General features: G+C 34.7%; 1 protein-coding gene across 1 annotated transcript in view; it reads left to right on the forward strand.

Annotated features, from left to right (window-relative positions):
* SUZ12 (SUZ12 polycomb repressive complex 2 subunit) overlaps positions 1–19103 on the forward strand; it is a 34838-nt gene extending 15735 nt beyond the window's left edge. The window contains 11 exon segments of the mRNA XM_075518688.1: positions 1593–1678; positions 3112–3343; positions 4146–4248; positions 6918–7023; positions 8731–8908; positions 13636–13727; positions 14176–14319; positions 15097–15254; positions 15735–15933; positions 16461–16540; positions 16880–19103. Coding sequence (XP_075374803.1) covers positions 1593–1678; positions 3112–3343; positions 4146–4248; positions 6918–7023; positions 8731–8908; positions 13636–13727; positions 14176–14319; positions 15097–15254; positions 15735–15933; positions 16461–16540; positions 16880–17225 — 1724 coding nt within the window. The 3' untranslated portion in view covers positions 17226–19103.
* The last annotated feature ends 347 nt before the right edge of the window (positions 19104–19450 follow it).

Here is a 19450-nt window from a genome sequence, read left to right on the forward strand (position 1 = left end):
TGGAATTTGAAATACCTAGTGGATAGGGTAGTTATTCCATAGATTTTGCTGACAGATCTTGCTTTTCTTACTGCTTTTCTGTTATGGTGTGGTCTTACACAGAGATGGGCTGTAGTAGATTTTTCAAGGTGTTAATATATTTGATGACTTTCTGTGTGTTTTTGAATGTTTAGATTATGTGACTCTACTGTTAACTATAAAAAAACCCTTTCACTTCAAGAGAGTACTACATATAGTGAGAGCCTGATGGACATTTGTACCATAGAAAAGGATATCACTAACATAATTAGTGTATGCTATAGTGAATATTAAATATAGAAAATATTTAAATTAATGAAGCTGGCACCATTAATATACTTATTTGTCTGGATAGAAATTGTTAGAAACTCTTGAAATAGAGTGTGGAGTTTTGGCTGGGTTCCCCTCCGCCCCAAGTTTCTGTATTTGTTAAGAAGGTTTCTAATATGTCTTGTGTTTACAATTAAAAAAAAAAATCCATTTGTTTCATAAAACTGCTCCTGTCTTTAGATGAGTTACCAGAACTCTCTCTCAACTGAAACATGTTAAGCTTGTTGAATGTGGCTATAGTGTCAGGAGGAAAGCAAGTGAAGAGACATGGGTTGTGTTGTCTTTACTATGCTAAAGCTTTGCTCATTATATCTGATGAGCATAACAAAGTATTTAATGGACTAAGGCGAAACCATTGTGCTTTTTAACTTAAGCCCATAATGATATTTGTAAGATTTTAAAAGAACAGAAATAACTTCTTATAGCTTCATTCGGTTTTGGCTGATCATCGTTTTTCAGAATTTCTTCCACAAACTTTTTTTTTTAACTAGATATGCAATCAAGTTTTATCTGTCTATTCTTTTTCCTTATGAGGGCACATTTCTAGATTAATATAAATTCAAATGATTAAAGGCTTTCTTACCGTACAGTGAAATTTATTTTGTAAGGGAGTCCTTAATTGGCATTGCTGATCACACTGCTGGTAGTAACCATCTTGAAGATTTTTGGCTCTAGGAAATTTGTAGTGCAGAGACTGTGAAGCCAAGTCTTCTTTTCTAAAATATTTTTCAGGTTATTTCAAGAGTCCTTTAAAAGCTATTCTGCATATACTTAGCCTTGCATAATCTTTAAGGGGTTTTTTGTTTTGTTTTGTTTTCCTATCTGACAGCATCTGGATCTTAAGTTTTGATGCAAACCTAATTCTAGGTTTGCAAGCTGTAAAGAAAAAGAATTATAGGAAATAATTTGACTCATCTGTAATTAGTGTATTCTGACTTTCCTTAAATCTACCAATATCCTTTTGCTCTGCTATGGAAAGGTTTTGGCAATACCAAAGGTAGCAAGCTTACTCCTTTAAACATCAGAGATCAACTATGCTTTTTAATCTGCTAGTATTAGAATAGTTAGATAGGATATGTTCTCAAGTGGGAATTTGCAAGTAAGTTTGGGGAGAATTGAAACTTGGAATTTGACTAGAGGTCTTTGTGCTTGGAGGTACCTACGGTTAAAAAGTAATTACAGGTGGACTTACACCATTGAATAGATCTTCACTTTTTCAGAACTTAAAATATTTTTCTGTTTAGATAAGCCATCACAAAACTCAGAGAATGAACAAAATTCTGTAACCCTGGAAGTACTGCTTGTGAAAGTTTGCCACAAGAAACGAAAGGTAAAAATGATTTGACAAAGTATTAATATGTAGTAAAGCAAAATGTTTACCTGATTCTGGAACATGTATTTAACATTGCCATACAAAAAGGTGATGGTGAAATGATGCTTCTGTTGAGATTAATTTAGTTTTTAAATTTCAGAACTAATTTATTCACGTTGTTTTCTATTGACTGGGTAAGGGATTTTTCAGAAGCAAATATATAGATATACACACATGGATTTTGCTCTGCTTTGTGAGAAATAACTGGAAGTTTAAAAAAACATTCAGCTTTGTTCATTGAATTTAGCTTGCTTGTAAGTCAGATTCACTCATTGTGAATTTCAGCCACTTCTATGTTTACTTCAAATTTTTTGTATCACATCATTAAACTATTAATTCTGTTGTGAGGTCCAGAGGCTTAAGTAAACCAGGCAATCATAAAATAGTCTATGCCTTTTTGAGTTCAGAAATAAGAAGGAACAAGTTGTAATTGTTTTGAATTCCCCAGTCATCTGCCAAGTCTTGTTTCTTTCCTTGCTTTTTCTGTACCTGTGTTTTTTACATTGATCATCTCAATTATTGCAGATTTTAGCTACTATGAATCATAAACAATTTTTTTTTTTTTTTAAGTATCTTTTAATTTGTTTGCTGTTTTAGCTATGTTTGTTTCACACCAGTTGGCAAATTATCTTTACAGCTATGAGAATATAGGAGGCTCAGTAATGCATGCTGTAATTTTTAACCAAAAAGGGGAAGATTTGCAGTCAGAACTTTGTATATTTTCCCTAAGAATGTTAAGCTGTTTTGACATGTTTTTAAGAGTTAATATTGTTTCTAGCCAATTTTGTTACTTGTTATAGTATGGATAAATATGGTAGAAGCAGGAGGTACTGATGGTTATTTGAAATGTTTTGCTGCAAGTTTCATACTTAGGCCATCTTGCCTTGTTTTTCCAATACTACACAGTGCTCAATGATCTATTTGAGAGATACTGAATATAATAAATCCTAGGTAAGTGGTTCTTTATCTTCCAGATAGCGCAAAGTGCACTTTGTAATATTGGAAGGAGAAGATAGGAGGCCCTGGAAATATATATGTAACCAAAACATTTAATTTCTTTAAGTAAACAGAATTAAATTAGTATTAATGACTGTTCTACAATCTTTCTAAATGCCTCATGTTAGTGTTAATTTAATCACTTAGAGAAAGATGGCTGCTGCCAGAAATGGTTATAAAATGCCAGTTTTATTTACACTTTCAAATCTCTGTTTTTACATTTAAAACCTGGGACTGTTATTCCAGATTTTTTTATTTACTTCTGTTACAAGGCTTATTTTCAAAAAGATGGCAGGACAAGGACAGTTCATAAATAATATAAATTTTAACACTTAATGTCTTTACTTTGTATTCTAAAAACCTAAACCTTAGCTTTCTTTCCTGTTTTCCTACAGGATGTCAGTTGTCCAATAAGACAGGTTCCTACAGGTAAAAAGCAGGTGCCTTTAAACCCAGACCTCAGCCAAATAAAACCAGGCAACTTCCCATCACTTGCAGTTTCCAGCAATGAGTTTGAACCAAGCAACAGCCATATGGTGAAGTCTTACTCATTGTTATTCAGAGTAACTCGCCCAGGAAGAAGAGAGTTTAATGGACTGATCAATGGCGAAACTAATGAAAACATTGGTAACTTCAATCTTTAAATATGCTTTTACAAGGTTTATCTTGTAGGCATGTATACAGTTGTCTTGATCTGCAGTGTTAGGTCATACTCTGAGAAGGGCCAGTAATAGATGAGTGACTAAACTGGCTTTCATTTGTTTTCAGTCTTTTTCAAGATGGGGCTAAAATACATTTGGTAGCTAGAAACTGTGCTTCTATTTCTGTGTAAATTTAACACCAATTTTTACTAATGCGTGATGGTGAAGGTGTGAGGCAACACTGTTGGGGGGTGAATAGTGTTAGAGCGCCCTGTGGTTGCTGTGACTATCATTAAACCTCCAGCCACACTGGTCACCACTGACTCAGCTGTAGGTGCTATCGTGGTCTCTCATCAAAACTAAATGACTAGCCAATAAAGAAAATACTTTAATAACAAAATTTTAAAAGCTATTTTCTTAATCTTATCAAGACATATTATGTTACATCACAAACATTACAGCTTTGAAGAGCGCGTGTAGAATGAAAGACTTTCTTTCTCGCTATTTTGTAGCTACAAGAGGAGGAAGATCAAATCCAAATTCTTTATGCTGACAGAGTAATAGGATTAAAATGTAAATATATGTGAACATATCTAAAATATGATTGCTGTTAAGCTAAGTTCTCTTTCCAGTGCCATTGAGCTGTTCATTAAATACTATGTCCTTTTCTGTTGTATGACACATCTAACATAATCAACAGCCAGCTATATTTAAAGTTGCATAGAAGCTGTTCGACCTTTTGAATTCATGCTTATATAATAATTGGATACCATATTTCTTATGTACAGATGTCAATGAGGAGCTTCCAGCTAGAAGAAAAAGAAACTCTTCAAATCGTGAAGATGGGGAAAAGACATTTGTAGCACAAATGACTGTATTCGATAAAAACAGGTAATATTATCCAAAATAAATATTGTTTCTTTTAATTGTTAGGAATTTGTTTAATATTAAATCTATTCTTTATTTTCAGTGTTTGCTGTCTTTGGCTGCATTTTTAGTTGGTAGTTACAATAAGAGCTTACACTTGTCTTTTTTTTTTTTAAGGTCTACAGGTTTCATAATGCACATTTTGTAGTGAGACCTGGCCAGTGACAATTGTAAATTATTCCCTTTTATAAACTTGAGTATTGTCCTGTTAATATGCATCAGTTTGTCTGTTACTTGTCAGTTTTTTGACAGACGTAATTTCTGTGCTTCTGTTAAAGATCAGTGACAGCATAATTGAAAAGTAAATCAAACAAACAAACAGTCTCTGAAATATGCTTACTGCTTACATTCTATTTGGTGGCATAATTTTCTCCATGCCCAGACTCTTACTGATGCAATCACAGATCTTATTCTGCTAGCACCTAAAGAAGACGTTAGTTCTCCATTACTACAGTGAAATCAAACAGGTAGTTAAAATCGTAATAGGCTTACTTGGTTGTGTAGTTTAAGTGTGGTGAAATATTTTAATATTTGTTATCTTGACACTACTTAATGTATTTTAAAGAAGGTGGAGTGGGATGAACTTGCATGTAGCTATAGCTTAGAGCAGTCCAGATAGTTCAGAAGATAAGTAGCATACCATTTACCGGTAAGTGGGCATTGTAGTTGTTTGTCCTGCAGAAGATGATAATACCAGCAACAGCCAAAACGCAGTATATGAAAATAAGACTTCTATCCATGGCAAATGTAGATCCCAGGTGGAGATAGGTATTCAGATAATTTCTTTATTAGTAAAAATATAAATATAGCTTCAAGAAAAAGCTGCTTAAAACATAGTTCCAAGTGAGTCTGAGAAAATGGTCATTTATCCAAATACAGTTTTAGAAGTCTTATATTTTGAGTAAGGGTTTTTTTAAGAAATGTCTTTCTCTAATTTATCTTCTTAGAAGTCTTGACAATATTTTGTTCTTTTCTATTACTGAATTCCACTGGAGAACTTTAATATGCTAAACATGATATGAACTGTTAGGTGGTTTTGTAGAAAGCTAGGACATTTTCAACCATGCTGCTGTATAAGTGATACTGCAGCAGAACCAAATCATGCATAAAAATTGGTATTTTTTTTTAAATCTTAAAAAATTTACTTTATGTGGAAAGTCATCTTCAAAATATAAGCTATTAACTTGATTAATTATTTGTGGATTTTTTTAAAGTATAAGCTATTAATTTATGTTAACCTCTTGAAGTTACAGTCTCCTGTTTGATGGAGAAATTGAAAAATAAGTTATTTTACCCAGACTCCGGGCCTGGAAAAGGATTATACATATCATGCAGATCTAGGAGAAGTATTGTCTTAAGTCCATTATCTTCTCTATTCTATATGTTTATTTTTTTACGTTTTGAAGCTCTTACTGTTCTAAATAGAGTAAATGATGAAAGAGTTAGTGTTTTGCAAGATGCTGTCAAGAAATAGAGCAAAAGGTCTCTGATGGCTTACTTGGTGTGTTTATAACTATTCTGCTGGGATACTTCTGCTGTAATATAGTTTACATGTAAAAGAAAAAGATAGGCTGTAGTTTACCTGTTCCAATATCTCACTGTAGAATACTGAAGGGTCTAGAAACAGAGGCAGCCTTTTGCTGCAAGACCTAATTCCCAAGTTCAAACTGTGCAACAGTTTGCACACATTCACAATTTATCTACTTAGTAACAACTTATTTATTTTGAATGATGCTTCTGTAGCTTATGATCTGTTGTCAGGAATTCAGTGCCATTGCTTCAGAAAGTAAAGTTTCAAAAGAAAAAATACAAAATCTTGGGAAAGTGAGCTTGTATTGTAAATTGATATTACTTGCTGATTTGTGTTGATATCTTTAAAACACATGTATCCATGAAACATTTTCCTGAGACTATACCTTTGATTCACTGCTATTTCTTTTTTGCTTCTCCTGTGCTGTTCAGCAAGTGGCAACAAAATAAAACTAAGTAGAAATCAGAATTTCTCAAGCCTCACTGAACAGACTGCCACATAGAAGGAAGCAGGGTAAGATAGGGAGGAAGGTGAAAATGTAGCATGTTGATTAACATGTTTGAATTACCCATGTTAGTCTATGTAAAGCATTTTTTTTGTTTGCTTTTTGAGAAAGTCATACTTAAGAGGATTTCAACATAGTAAATATTAAGGTTACACCTGACATGGCTTTAATACGAAGATAGGATTCTTTAGTTTTGAGGCCCGATTAGAGGTCATATTGGTTTGCTAGAACAGAGTAGTTATTAATAAAGCACAAATAAATAAGAGATTATTTGGAGGGGGTGTCGTTCAGTTTGTTTTTTGTTTCTTCACAGGAAGATTCCCATCATAGTATTAATTTTGTATTAACAATACCTTTCCTGCATCTCTTGGAATCACTTGGATGGAGGCTTCTGCGTTAACATTTGGCATTAGGCAGCTTTTTTGTTATGATGGATGGTATTTACCTAAGATTCACACTTAGTTGCCAAATAAGTTTTCCTGAAAATCTGCCTTTAGTTTCATGGAAACTTAGTTACTGTAAAATATATTCTACATTTTTATAGGCAAACAATAAAAATGAGCTGCTTTACTCATAATACATGTTTTCTCTTGACAGGCGCTTGCAACTTCTGGATGGGGAATATGAAGTGGCCATGCAGGAAATGGAAGAGTGTCCCATTAGCAAGAAAAGAGCAACATGGGAAACAATACTTGATGGGAAGGTATGGATTGGTTAGTGGCTGAAAGACCTATCTTCACTTAAAATGGTCTGGATTAAGGTGGAACACAATTCAAAGTGCAGTCAGTGGCTGTTCCTCTGAAAATGGATTAAATTGAACAGGAAATAGTACTTCTCTTTCAGGATGTATGGACACAAGTTTTAATTTAGCTCTTGGTTTAGGAAAGCTTTGACTACGCTAGATTGTTAATACAAGCAGATGTTAACTACTGTAGGTATGGCAGCTGTCTCTTTCAATGACTTCTGAATTTCTGTCCTATAAAATCAGGCAAATTAAATGTTTGTTATTGTAATAAATTCAAGTTGGACGAATCAAAAGGAACAAACTGCAGAAGCAGAATATTTTGGGGAAAGAAAGAGGAACCCAGAGCTTTCATAGGTGTGATATTACACACATACCTTAAGAGAATGCTGATGAAATTTAGTGATGAAAGGAAGAGGGTGTGTCAGTGTAGGCAAAAGTGTTGTGCAGAGAGAAATTGTTGAGTGAGGTAAGTTAACACTCGGTGATACAGTGAATGCAGGTGACTGTATGCACTTACATAGTCACATGCTCCCATGTTCTGGGAGACTATCAGTTCTAAGTGACTGAGGAGAAGAATGTGAAAATTCTAGATGGTTGCAAAGTAGTTGTGTATCAACATGATCATATAATTATGAAAAAAGCAGAGATGATCCAAAGTATGTAGTCAAAATATAGTTATAAGCTATTATCCTATTCAGTCTTTAGCTGGAATACTGCTTCTGATTCTGTTAAACTGTGTTCAAGAAGTTAAAACTGAAAAAGCTAGAAGCAGCTTTTAAGAAGATCATAGGAGGATATCCTCCACATGTAAATGTGCTTAAAAAGATATATAGACAGATATATATATATATAGATATATAGATAAATTGCTGTAACTTTGTTAAACTGAGATGGGGATATGGTTGCTTTCTGTTGTTGGGAGAATGTGAGAGAGGTTTTTCATGCTGGAGGTGCTACCGCAAAGAGAAGAGAAAATAGTCACGGCCAATGCGTTTATCACCAGATCTGTTAAGGACGTTGTCATTCGTTTTCTGTTTTTGCAATAGCATTTCTGTAAACTAATGACGTCTAAATGTAATAAAGAGCTTTTAAGATGGAATTCTCTAATCTCATTGATAAATTTAGGGTATGATACTTGATAATAGGAGTTTGGAGTTGACTCAGGTCTCTTCTATATCTTTATTAACTTGATAAGTGAGTGAAATATAAGAACATATCCACAGGAGAATATTACAATAGCATTTCTACAGCAGACAGTGGTACGGTTTTTAAAGCTTGTGTATTAATATACAATAATGGACTGCAGAATTAGGAGTAGGTGTGAGTAGAAAGAGAAGTACATTGGCTTCAGGCTGGTGAGTAAGTGCTGTTTTCTTTCTAGTCAGGGCCCATGCTGTTTACTGTTTAGTGTTTCACAAAGATCAATGGGTGCCACAGTATGTTCATGAAGTGGTTGCTCAAGTAACGTGCAGGAAACTGCATAATCATCTTTTTCAGCTTTTTTTTTTTTAGTATATCTAAATGTGTATGCTTATATTGAAAACACAAGGACTTCCGGTGATTAGAAAATTAAATCTGTCCCCATTCCGTGAACATTTTCTCATGATTGTTTTTCTACATGGGAAGACGCTAATTCTGCTGTTTTATTTTGATTCCCTCCCCCAGAGATTGCCTCCATTTGAAACATTTTCTCAGGGACCTACACTTCAGTTTACTCTTCGTTGGACAGGAGACACAAATGATAAGTCTACAGCTCCTATAGCTAAGCCTCTTGCAACACGAAATTCTGAAAGCCTCCCTCAAGAAAACAAGCCCAATTCTGTTAAACCTACTCAGACTATAGGTAAGCAAACTTTGGTTTTGCTGCTGAATAATCATCTGCTTAGCACTTCTGTACTTCAGGGTTCCTGACTCACTGGTGCAACTGCTTCAGGTAATCTTAAACATGAAAAAGCAACAATGAATGGGCTTTGTTGTATCCCATATTTTGTACATTTTTTTTAAGGTAAGTTTAAAAGCTAAAAATAGTGGCATCTTTGAAGTCATGAGAATATTGAAGTGATTTATATAGGATGCTCATAAATCCTGATGTGAAATAAGTTGGGGGAAATCCCTGAATAGGACTTCTAGAATTGTCTGGCTTGCTCTACACATTTTAATTACTGTTCTGTAAGTATTTGGATTTATAGTATTAATAAGTTCCCTTTTTTTATGCTTTGTAGTGAAAATAGTTTGAAAATTTGTCTATCAGATGATATATTTAGCTCATGGAAAATGTAGCTGCTGCTGTGAAATGTGACAGAAACTCTCTAAAATATTGTACATTACATTGCACGTTTGTGGTGTTAAGGGAACGCTTATGAACTGGCACTAATCTCCTTGATACATAGTTTGATGTCTAGGCAGGGTCCCATGATGGAAGCACAATATATATATTTTTATTACTTAGTGGCATTTTCTGCATGTTCACACAAGTTTACAAAGATTTCTGTTTGAGCCTAAAGGTTTTTTCTGCTTTTATTCATTTTGGGCAGTCTGAGATTGTCTAGATAGAATGCAGGCTTACAGTTAGTACTGTCTAAAAATAATTCTGTGTAGGTAAGAGAAAAATATAGCAAGTCTGCAAACTATTACTACAATTTGAGGTAAGTCTGTATTTGTTATATGTAAATTAATCTGTATGTATTATTGAACTAGTTTCTCCCTAGTCGTTAATTAATGTTTAGAGCACTGTAATTTAAAACTAATGCTTTTTAAGTTCAGAATTTTTCAATGATCTGAAATGTAACTGGTTTTGTTTCATTCTGCAAGTTAGTTTCTGTGCATTCTTTCCAGAAGAGTTTACATATTGTCAAACTTCATAGTCAGCTTTTGAACTGTTTTATCATAACTTTAAATATATATCACATTAAAAGCAGTAATGAACAGACTATTTAAAATTGGGTTGCTGAACCTTGCTTTATGGAAACATTTTTAAGTAGTGTACAATTATTTTTGTTTTACTTCTTTGCTTGGTTTGTATTTAATGTAGTAGTGGCACCTCTGTGGAGGCTGCATTGAAAATTTAATGTAATTACCACTGTAATATGATCCACTACTTTGGAGATTACATAATGTAAAAACATTAATGCAGTCTGCTAATACTCACTGCAAATCTAAAATTACAGTTTTTGTTACCTTAATATATCCCATTGTATATTTAAACACATTAGTTCAAGAGCTATTGAAATGTCTAGAAACTGCTCATTCTGCTGTTGCTGTTACTAAAAAGCTTGTCTTGTGAAGCTGCTGAACATAAAATTATATTTATCCTAAATTTACATAGGTAATTTTAAGCACTATTTTAGAAAAACTTTGTAAAATGTCCTTTGATATTTCTGTAGGTATATGTTAAAACAACAGGTATGTGTTCCCAGTCAGTTTCTTTATGGAAACTCTTCTGGGAATATTTCCCTTTACATAAGGTTAGCTAATCAGTAGCAGTGCTGGGACTTCCCTTGATAATTTCAATGGACTTACAAGGTTGGACCCTTTGGGAAAAAAAAAAAAAAAAGTGTGCTATCACACATTCTTTGAAAATTTTTAATTCATGCATGATGTAAAAACATTAACAGATGTGTACTTGTGAGATGTTTTGCAGAAGATTGTAGTATTAAGATATGCAGTTAGATATGAAAAAACAACACATGAATTTTTCTCCTTCAAGAGTTGTTTAGATCTTCTTGCAAAATACTGGGATAGCTGCTGGGGTGGGGGTAACCAATTGTATACTTCAGTCCAGTTAACTGAAAACTTCACAAAGTGATGTAGCTGTGCAGCAGTAGCATGCTATTTGATTATAATTATCTCAAGAAATTAAGTTTTTATATTTTAAAATACAGATTTATGATTAATTTAGTTCAGTTGCTTAATTGCAATTTCATTACTATGTTTCTAAAAACATGTTTCTTCCTTGCTATCCCAGAGCTTAGCTCAAAAAAGCTACTACTAAAATACTTTTTGACACTAGATAGAAAAGGCACCTTTGAATGACCATTGTGTCCTTTTTTTTTGTTTTTGTTTTTTGTTTTTTAATAGCCATTTCCTGTCTCAGGATCATATTTAATCTGAAACTCCCCTTTGATTCCTAACTGGCAGTGGGGGCTGGCCTAGATACTATCTTTCTTTTGTCTTGCTCACAGTTGTTTGTAAGTGTGGCTTGGAATATTGTGTTGTCAGGTAAGGCCCAAGGACAGCTGGGAAAACTTAAATTGTACAGCAGGCAACAGGCTGCTCCTGTTGTTTAAACACTTACAAACATACCTAGACTTGACTGGCACCCGATTCACTTCAGAGTAATCAGTATTTTCAAGCGTGTAACTAGACTGGGACTGTGTGTTTAAGGAAACTTCTAGGTCCCTATTACAGAAGTAATTATCTGGAGTGCAATGGTTCTGTCTCCAGGCTTAATCTCTGGGGTATGTAGCTAGGCACTGTTTGCAAAGAGTTGCCTTGCTTGGAGTTTTGGGGTTCATCTGTGGTAGTGCATCAGAGAATTTGTGCAAAATGGTATTTCAGTTTGGTTTTGTGTTGGGTATATAACTGTGAGGTTTTGGAGTTGTAGTAGTAATAGCAAGGGAATGATTATTATGAAAAAAATACTGCTTTTCCAAACGTGCTTTTTATGCAGTTGTATTGCAGTATATGTTGGGAAACTTGATGGGTCAACGATAGCTCATCTCTGGTGAGACTTTCTAAGAGTAGCAATTCTTTTCACTGCTTTTAGATCCTTAGTGTGTAGTAATACAAAAGTTAGAGCAAGAAGAATTTCACCCCTACCTGTGCAGAAGCCATTGTCTAGAATGATCCCTAACATCCTCAGCCAACCTACAGACATCTTTGTCTTTGGAAAGAGTACAAGAATATTTAAATAAGACTGATTCCTGTCTTCTGAATTGAATATTTTACCTGAGCTAGGGATTGCAGACACTTAGGTTTCTTAAATTGTGATGAATGGCTGACACTTAACACACACAAACGTGAAGTAATTTCCAATAGAAGAAAGGCAGCAGAAGCAGGGAAGTACTTGAACTTTCACTGTAAGAGTTGTTCTGCTTTCTCTTTACTTCCTCGTACCTGGCCTCCTTGTATTTGAGTTTCTTGGAGACCTATATTGTAATTTGTTAGGCAGATTTTATGTTCAGACTTGCAAAAGAAATGATGGTATGTTGACTAACTCTAGAAGGTGTGTACTAGTTTACTACATAATAAATACAGAGGCAATAGGCACGTGGCAAGGCTGCATTGCTAATGTACTGATAGAACCCATTTTTTCTTGTATCAGAGAAGCCAAGTATTCCAGTAAATTGGTAAAGTTACAGCAAGAGCCACCTTCCAAAATAGTACAGCAGACTCTTAATACAGGAATATATCGCAGTGCAGTGCGCAGCATTGTAGGGTATTTATGATGGTTGTGCTGTTTTCAGTCTCTGAATACCAAGAAGGGAGGAGAGTGAAAATAGTAGGAAACTTCTGTTAGTTAGAGGTTCTGATAGTAAAAGAAAAAAATCCAGTGCAGCTTTCCCAAGGGTATATGAATTTGGTGTTGTCATTTTACTTTGGCATGTTTCCCAAGGCAGACCAGTGGAATAAAGACATCAAAGGCTTTCTAAATGTGGCTGCTTAAGCTTTGCTGTAATTACAAAGTGCTCAAAGTAACTGAGCCATGGAATTCTAATTTCTCTGATGTGGTACAGGCTGAAGTGTCAGGCTTCCTCTCTTTTTCATACAGAAAGAGGATGAAATTTCCCTTGTTCTCCAAAATATTAAATATGAAGTAAGTGCATCTTCTAAAAGATCTCCTTATGTCAGTAGAGCTGGGACTTGTTTTGCCATCTTTTTCACCATTCAGAAGCAAGTAGGTGTCATTATTTGGTTTCTCCTGGGGGTAGATTTATAAACCTGCTTAGATATGTGGGGTTTCTTGTTAATTGTATGGAATCAAATAATCTTACTAAGATTAAAATGTATGGAAGAGGCTCAGAGGCAACCAAGCAGTGCCATTGCACATACAAACAGTAAGTGTTTGAGTGTAAGAGTTAAGGGTTAAAGTTTCAGTTAAATATTTTGTGTGTTACTTGCATTTCATATTGTTTTGTCTGTTGTGTGACTTGGGAAGCTTCTGAAATTGAATTTAAGCAATGTATTTTCAATGCAGCCCTCTGAAAGCAGTGTTTTGTTTTTATTTCCCAGCCACACCTACTTTTAGCTATACCTACAGAATTCTCTGTTTGCTTAAATGGAGTGAGAAAAAATGTTGCTTTTTACCTGACAGTTTTTAAGTTCTCTGAAGGGTTCTCCAAAACTGGAGATAAATCTGGTGTTTAAAAGTGGTGGGTTTGCCTGTAGATTTGTGAAGGAAGCTGAACATCAAGACTTCCTTGTTGCTGGTACGAGTATATCACAGTGTAGAGTAGCCCATTTCCTACAGCAGCAGTGTGCCTTTCTCAGAACTTCCATACTTGGGTAAGAAACAATGTCTTTTTTTTTGTCTTCACCAAAGAAATATATGTCTATATGTGTGTGTTTCAGCTGTGAAAGAATCCTTGCCGACAGACCTTCAAACAAGAAAAGAGAGAGATGTTTTAAATGAGCCTCGACAAAAGTTGCGAATATTTTACCAGGTATTGAAAATACGCATTAGAGGAAAAAAATAGATTGTAAATATTGCATGGAATTAAAATGTTCACTTCTTTTCTGAGTTGGGTGGAAAGTTCCATTTGCCTTTTTAGTGGATGCCTTAAGGGGTCTCAAATTCACATATTAAGAGCTATTCCACATATTTCTTCTTACAGGAAGTATTTTAGAAAACTAATCTTCCTGCGGGCACGTCTGACATTCCAAAATACAAAGGACATCTCTTGTTAGACATCTGGAGGGGGACAGGTGGTCTCCCTATGGGGAAAAAATTCTTGAAATACCAGTGTTTCAGTACACTGAGCTGATGTAGTGTTCCCAAGAACTTACTGTAGAGGTTTCCTGAAATGATGTCCAACTTTGTTTTGGGGGTAGGGAGGTTAATGAATGAAACACATTTGGTGCTAATACTACCTATTTGTTTGTTTGCATCAGTTCCTTTATAACAACAACACAAGACAGCAGACTGAAGCCCGAGATGACTTGCATTGCCCATGGTGCACGCTGAACTGTCGGAAACTGTATAGTTTACTCAAACATCTTAAACTTTGCCACAGCAGATTTATCTTTAATTATGTTGTAAGTAGTCTTTTTGTAGTTTTAGCACTACGAAACACTGTACAATCTGTCACAAATACTACGTACGCAGTGATTCTGTTACTAGCCTGTTAAGTTGTAGGACTGTATCTACAGGTTAAACGCAGCTTCCTTTGAATGTTATGTGAATGTTTGTGTGTTACATGGGGAAAAAAAAATTGGGGGTTTGATATTTTTTTTTTTTTTCCCCTGCTGCTTTTGCATTAATGTATTCTTTTCATGTGATGTAGAAAGCAGTGTAATCTACATTTGGTTGGAAGTCTCTTGAAGCTTTAGGAAGGCGGTAAACATTTAAAGACAGTATTGTACTTACTTATGCTGCTAAGGACCTGTTCCTACCAATCTGACCTTAAAGAGGAGTTCTGTCCTATTTATTTGAAGATTATGTAGTTTCCTCTACCCACTACCATGCTCAGGTTAATATTCCGGGCTTCCACTCCTTAGCTGGTTAGAAATGTTCTAATTTCTAGGGTCCTTGTTAGCAATCTTTTGCTAATATTTTCCTTAATTTTACAATTACTTCTATTCTGAGTGGTTTTATATAAAACAGTAAAATGGTACAGAGCAAGGAAGCTTTAGTATAATTTGTTTCCAGAGGTTAAAAATTATTTGGGTGTTGTAGAAGGAAACTATAGAGCTATGTCAGGTTATTGATAGGGTGATATTTAAGGTATTCAGATTTGAAGAGGTTACTTGTTTAAACCTCCTGATGTATTGTCTTTACTGTTTGCTAAGTATATTTGCAATTATCTGTTTCAGTATCATCCAAAAGGTGCTAGGATAGACGTATCTATCAATGAGTGCTATGATGGCTCCTACGCAGGAAATCCCCAGGATATTCATCGTCAACCTGGATTTGCCTTCAGTCGCAATGGACCGGTCAAAAGAACTCCTATCACACACATACTTGTTTGCAGGTAGGGAGGTGGAAAACAACGTCTATCTGTATTTGTGTAATATAGCATATGGACCAGATTTGTGAAACCTAGGGATTTGTAAATCTGTAGGTGCGCATAAACAGTGTTAAATTTCACTATCATTAAAATACAGTGGTTTATGACTAAATAAAATGTTATTGAAGGATGATAGCTTTGCCTGTGATTTTTCTACATCTTTTCAGTTGAGATATCTATTCATAATGATGTAACTTTAACTGCCTTATCCTAAAACTTTTCTTCCCCAAAAGGTGGAGTGTGGGTTGGAACGGGATGTTGGGTTTTAATGGGTTTTATTTCACTGCTGGTGATTCTCCCTACCCACCTCCCACCCCCAACACTTTTGCAAGCTAGAGCTTAAAAGAATAATTTGTATTAATTAATTACAGGTCTTAGTATTTGCATATTTGATATGATGGTTGAAAGCAGTTAGTTGTTTGGTTTTTTTTTTCCTTCTGCTAGGCCAAAGCGTACGAAAGCAAGTATGTCAGAATTTCTTGAATCTGAAGATGGAGAAGTAGAACAGCAGCGAACATACAGCAGCGGGCACAATCGGCTATATTTCCACAGTGACACATGTTTACCTCTCCGTCCACAAGAAATGGAAGTAGACAGTGAGGATGAAAAGGACCCTGAATGGCTACGGGAGAAAACCATTACTGTAATTACTCCATTTATACAAAATTATTTTAAATGGACTGTGGTTTTTAAAAGATGGTCTGCAGTTGTTGTAGGGAACAGGGACGTATTGTGAAAATTATGCATTTACTTTAAAAGTAGAAAATTCTGTGATGCTGAGATACTAATGATAGAAATTCATGGAATCAAAGTTTGTATTTTCAAGTATGTCTTTAGTTGCAAAGCTAGCTCAGTCCACATGGGTCCTAATATGTTTTCATTGTGGCTGGTTTTCTCCTTCAAAAGAGGAGATGCTGGTATCGCAGGAATACACAGTGGTGTGTGTATATAATATGGAAGTAATGTATCATCACAGGTCTCTACATGACACAACTTTTTTCTGACCTTTTTGGCTGCAGTGCCTGAATTTTCAGCAGTAGTTATTTCTGTGAGGTATTGGTGGCATAAGTTGAATTTTGCGTGCTTTCACTACTTGTGGGCAGACGTGCAGTTCTGATGTGTGTGGTTTTTTCTTCTCCTGTCCTTTTTCCCAATCCTTTATCTCTCCAGCAAATTGAAGAATTTTCTGATGTTAACGAAGGAGAGAAGGAAGTGATGAAATTATGGAATCTTCATGTTATGAAGCACGGGTATGTTACTATAAACTTAGGTTTGATACAAATAAATTATGGTATAGATTTGGTTGACCATTTTGCATTGTAATTCACTAAGCACTTAAAATTCACTTAGCTCAGTTGTTTAGGAAAGGATCATTAAAGGATAATTTGGTTACAAGCTATTGACTGTTTAAGTTTCTAAAAAATGTTCTTGAGCTTAGTAGCCCTAAGGCTTTGAAAAGAAAAAACATTGCAGATGTTGAGACGATGTAATAGATGGTCTATGCAGTTACATTGATAAACCATGTTGTAGGGTATCTTTTTGTTTTTGAAAATGTTTACTTGCATAATGATGGCTTTCTAATTCAACAGGTTTATTGCTGACAATCAAATGAATCATGCCTGTATGCTGTTTGTTGAAAATTACGGACAAAAAATAATTAAGAAGAACTTGTGTCGAAACTTTATGCTACATCTGGTCAGCATGCATGACTTTAACCTCATCAGCATAATGTCAATAGACAAAGCTGTTGCCAGGCTCCGAGAGATGCAGCAGAAGTTGGAGAAAGGAGAATCAGCCTCCCCAACGGATGAGGAATCTTCTGAGGAACAAAGTGGGACAACAAATGGATATAGTGAAAATAATATGAGAGAGAGAATTTCAGAAATGGATAGCATCTCAGGTGTCACAAAACAGAGCAAGAAACAAAAGCTCTGAAGTCAAAAGTCAAATGCCATTCAACGGACAAGCATTGAAGTGACATTCTAGGGTGCATGAGCTATATAAAGAATTACACACAAAAATACAGATTCCAAACAGGCACTGCTGTGGAATGGAAATAAATGATTTCAACAAGGATATTTGTTTTAACAGGGTTTCTATTCAGTTAATTATGCAAGTACTACATGTATATCGGTTTTGGTGATGTAATGACAATATTCTAAGAGTTTGAGCATGAAGAGCAATATGAAAATCTTTTTGTAATTTTAGTAATTAGTGTCTTAAGAACTTTATGGAATTTACATAATTTAAGTATATGTAAAACCGTTTTTATATTAAGATTTTTGCATCTGTATCTGGCTGTTTTTCCTACCATGAAGTTGTGAAACATTGGGGAAAGGGGATTGGGATACAGTTTCTGCTTTTCTTATTTAGAAATTCTCCAGTTAGCTTTTTGTGAAAATAACGTCTCACTATTTAAAGTTTAACCTTGATCCTTGTATTTGAAATCATTTATCAATTGATCATAAATTACAAATTAAATTTTTTTACACGAAAATTATCAAAGTTGGCAAACTTAGCACTTCCTTTGTTTTGTGCCTGTTTGGAAAGATCTTGGCTTTTCATGTTACAGACACAGTCAAGTACCACCTTGGCTTTTTGAGGTTACCAGCAGTTTGGTTTTCGTGGATAATTCTGATGTATTGATCACCCAGTGTACCATTTTAAACTTGAACATTAGCTCCTTTATATTTTTATTACACATTTACACAGCTACACAAACTATTTGATGTAAACCCTTTTTACTGGGGTTCCACATCATAGTGTGCCATGCTAAAGCCGAGAGTCTATAGTCAGTATGTAGGCATTACGTCAATTAACTTCTTTTGAAGTTTATGCCTGCTGTTTTGCCTGAGTACAGACTGCAAGTCCAGGCCATAGGTTTAGCTTTGGCTTTCGAGATGCCACTCTTGAGGGAAAAATGCACTGTAAAATTGGACCAGAAAATGTGTTGCACTTCTTATGCAAGTATTCTGTGATGTATTGTATTCAATACAGATACTAAGATGCTGACTAAACTATATTTGAGCAGTTTTGCACTGCTGTTAACACATTTTATGCATACGTTTACAGATTTTTTCCAATGGAAAGTGGTTTCACTACTGGTACAGTATCAGCACCGAAGGGTTTATTCCAGCAAGCACTGTGGTTGAGTGACATCACCTCAATTTTTTATTATCCTTAAAATATTGCATTTTTCATATTCTTTATTTATAAAGGAACAATGCTGCTGTAAATACAGGTATTTTTAATTTTTTATTTCATTCCATCACCATGAGATGCAGTTCCCTATTTGTTTAAGGGGTATATAAGCTTTCTAATGGTGTCTTCAGAAATTTATAAAATGTAAATACTGATTTTGATGGTCCTTAAGATGTGTTTAACTGTGAGACTATTTAACTAATGGTGTGGATGTGATTTGTCATCCAGTATTAAGTTCTTAGTCACTGATTTTGTGTACAAAATAGGAAAGAGGGAAACTGCAGCTTTCATTACAAACTTCTTGAATTTGCCAGCTCTCTGAGTTTTAGCAAACTCTAATTATGCCTCTGGATAGTACATCAAGCATTTCTCTCTGGCTTTAATTTGCTAAAGCTGTGCACATATGTAAAAAAATAGATTATTTTAGGGGAGATGTAGTTCTAGAATTATTGCTTATGTCATTTCTTAAGCAGTTATGCTCTTAATGCTTAAAAGAAGGCTAGCATTGTTTGCACAAAAAGTTGGTGATCCCCCCAAAAATAGTAATGAAATTACTTCTGTCCAGTAAACTTTGTATGTCATGTCAATTTATAATAAAAGCTGAAAAAATCCCTTTGTTTTCTATTTATAAAGATGCCTTTTCTATATGTACCTTTAATAGATTTTGAAGATATCATGTGAGCTGGTTAAAAAGAATTTGAATGGTACAGTAGATGTAAAAACAAAACCCCAAACAAAAACAACAAAAAAACCCCCCAGTTCAGTTGTTTAAATGAACCATTGTTTTTACATTAAAATGTTTTATTTGAAATCGGCTTTTGTACATAAAGTTCAGTAATACAAAATCTGCCATGATGGTTGTCCAGTCATTTTGTGTGCATGCAGAAAGGCCGCAAGCGGTACTTTGTATAAACTTCTCTTCTGCATGTCTTGTAGAATTTGGATACATGTTCTTCCTT

This window comes from Mycteria americana, chromosome 16, assembly GCF_035582795.1.
Source record: "Mycteria americana isolate JAX WOST 10 ecotype Jacksonville Zoo and Gardens chromosome 16, USCA_MyAme_1.0, whole genome shotgun sequence".
Classification (NCBI taxonomy): Eukaryota; Metazoa; Chordata; class Aves; order Ciconiiformes; family Ciconiidae; genus Mycteria; species Mycteria americana.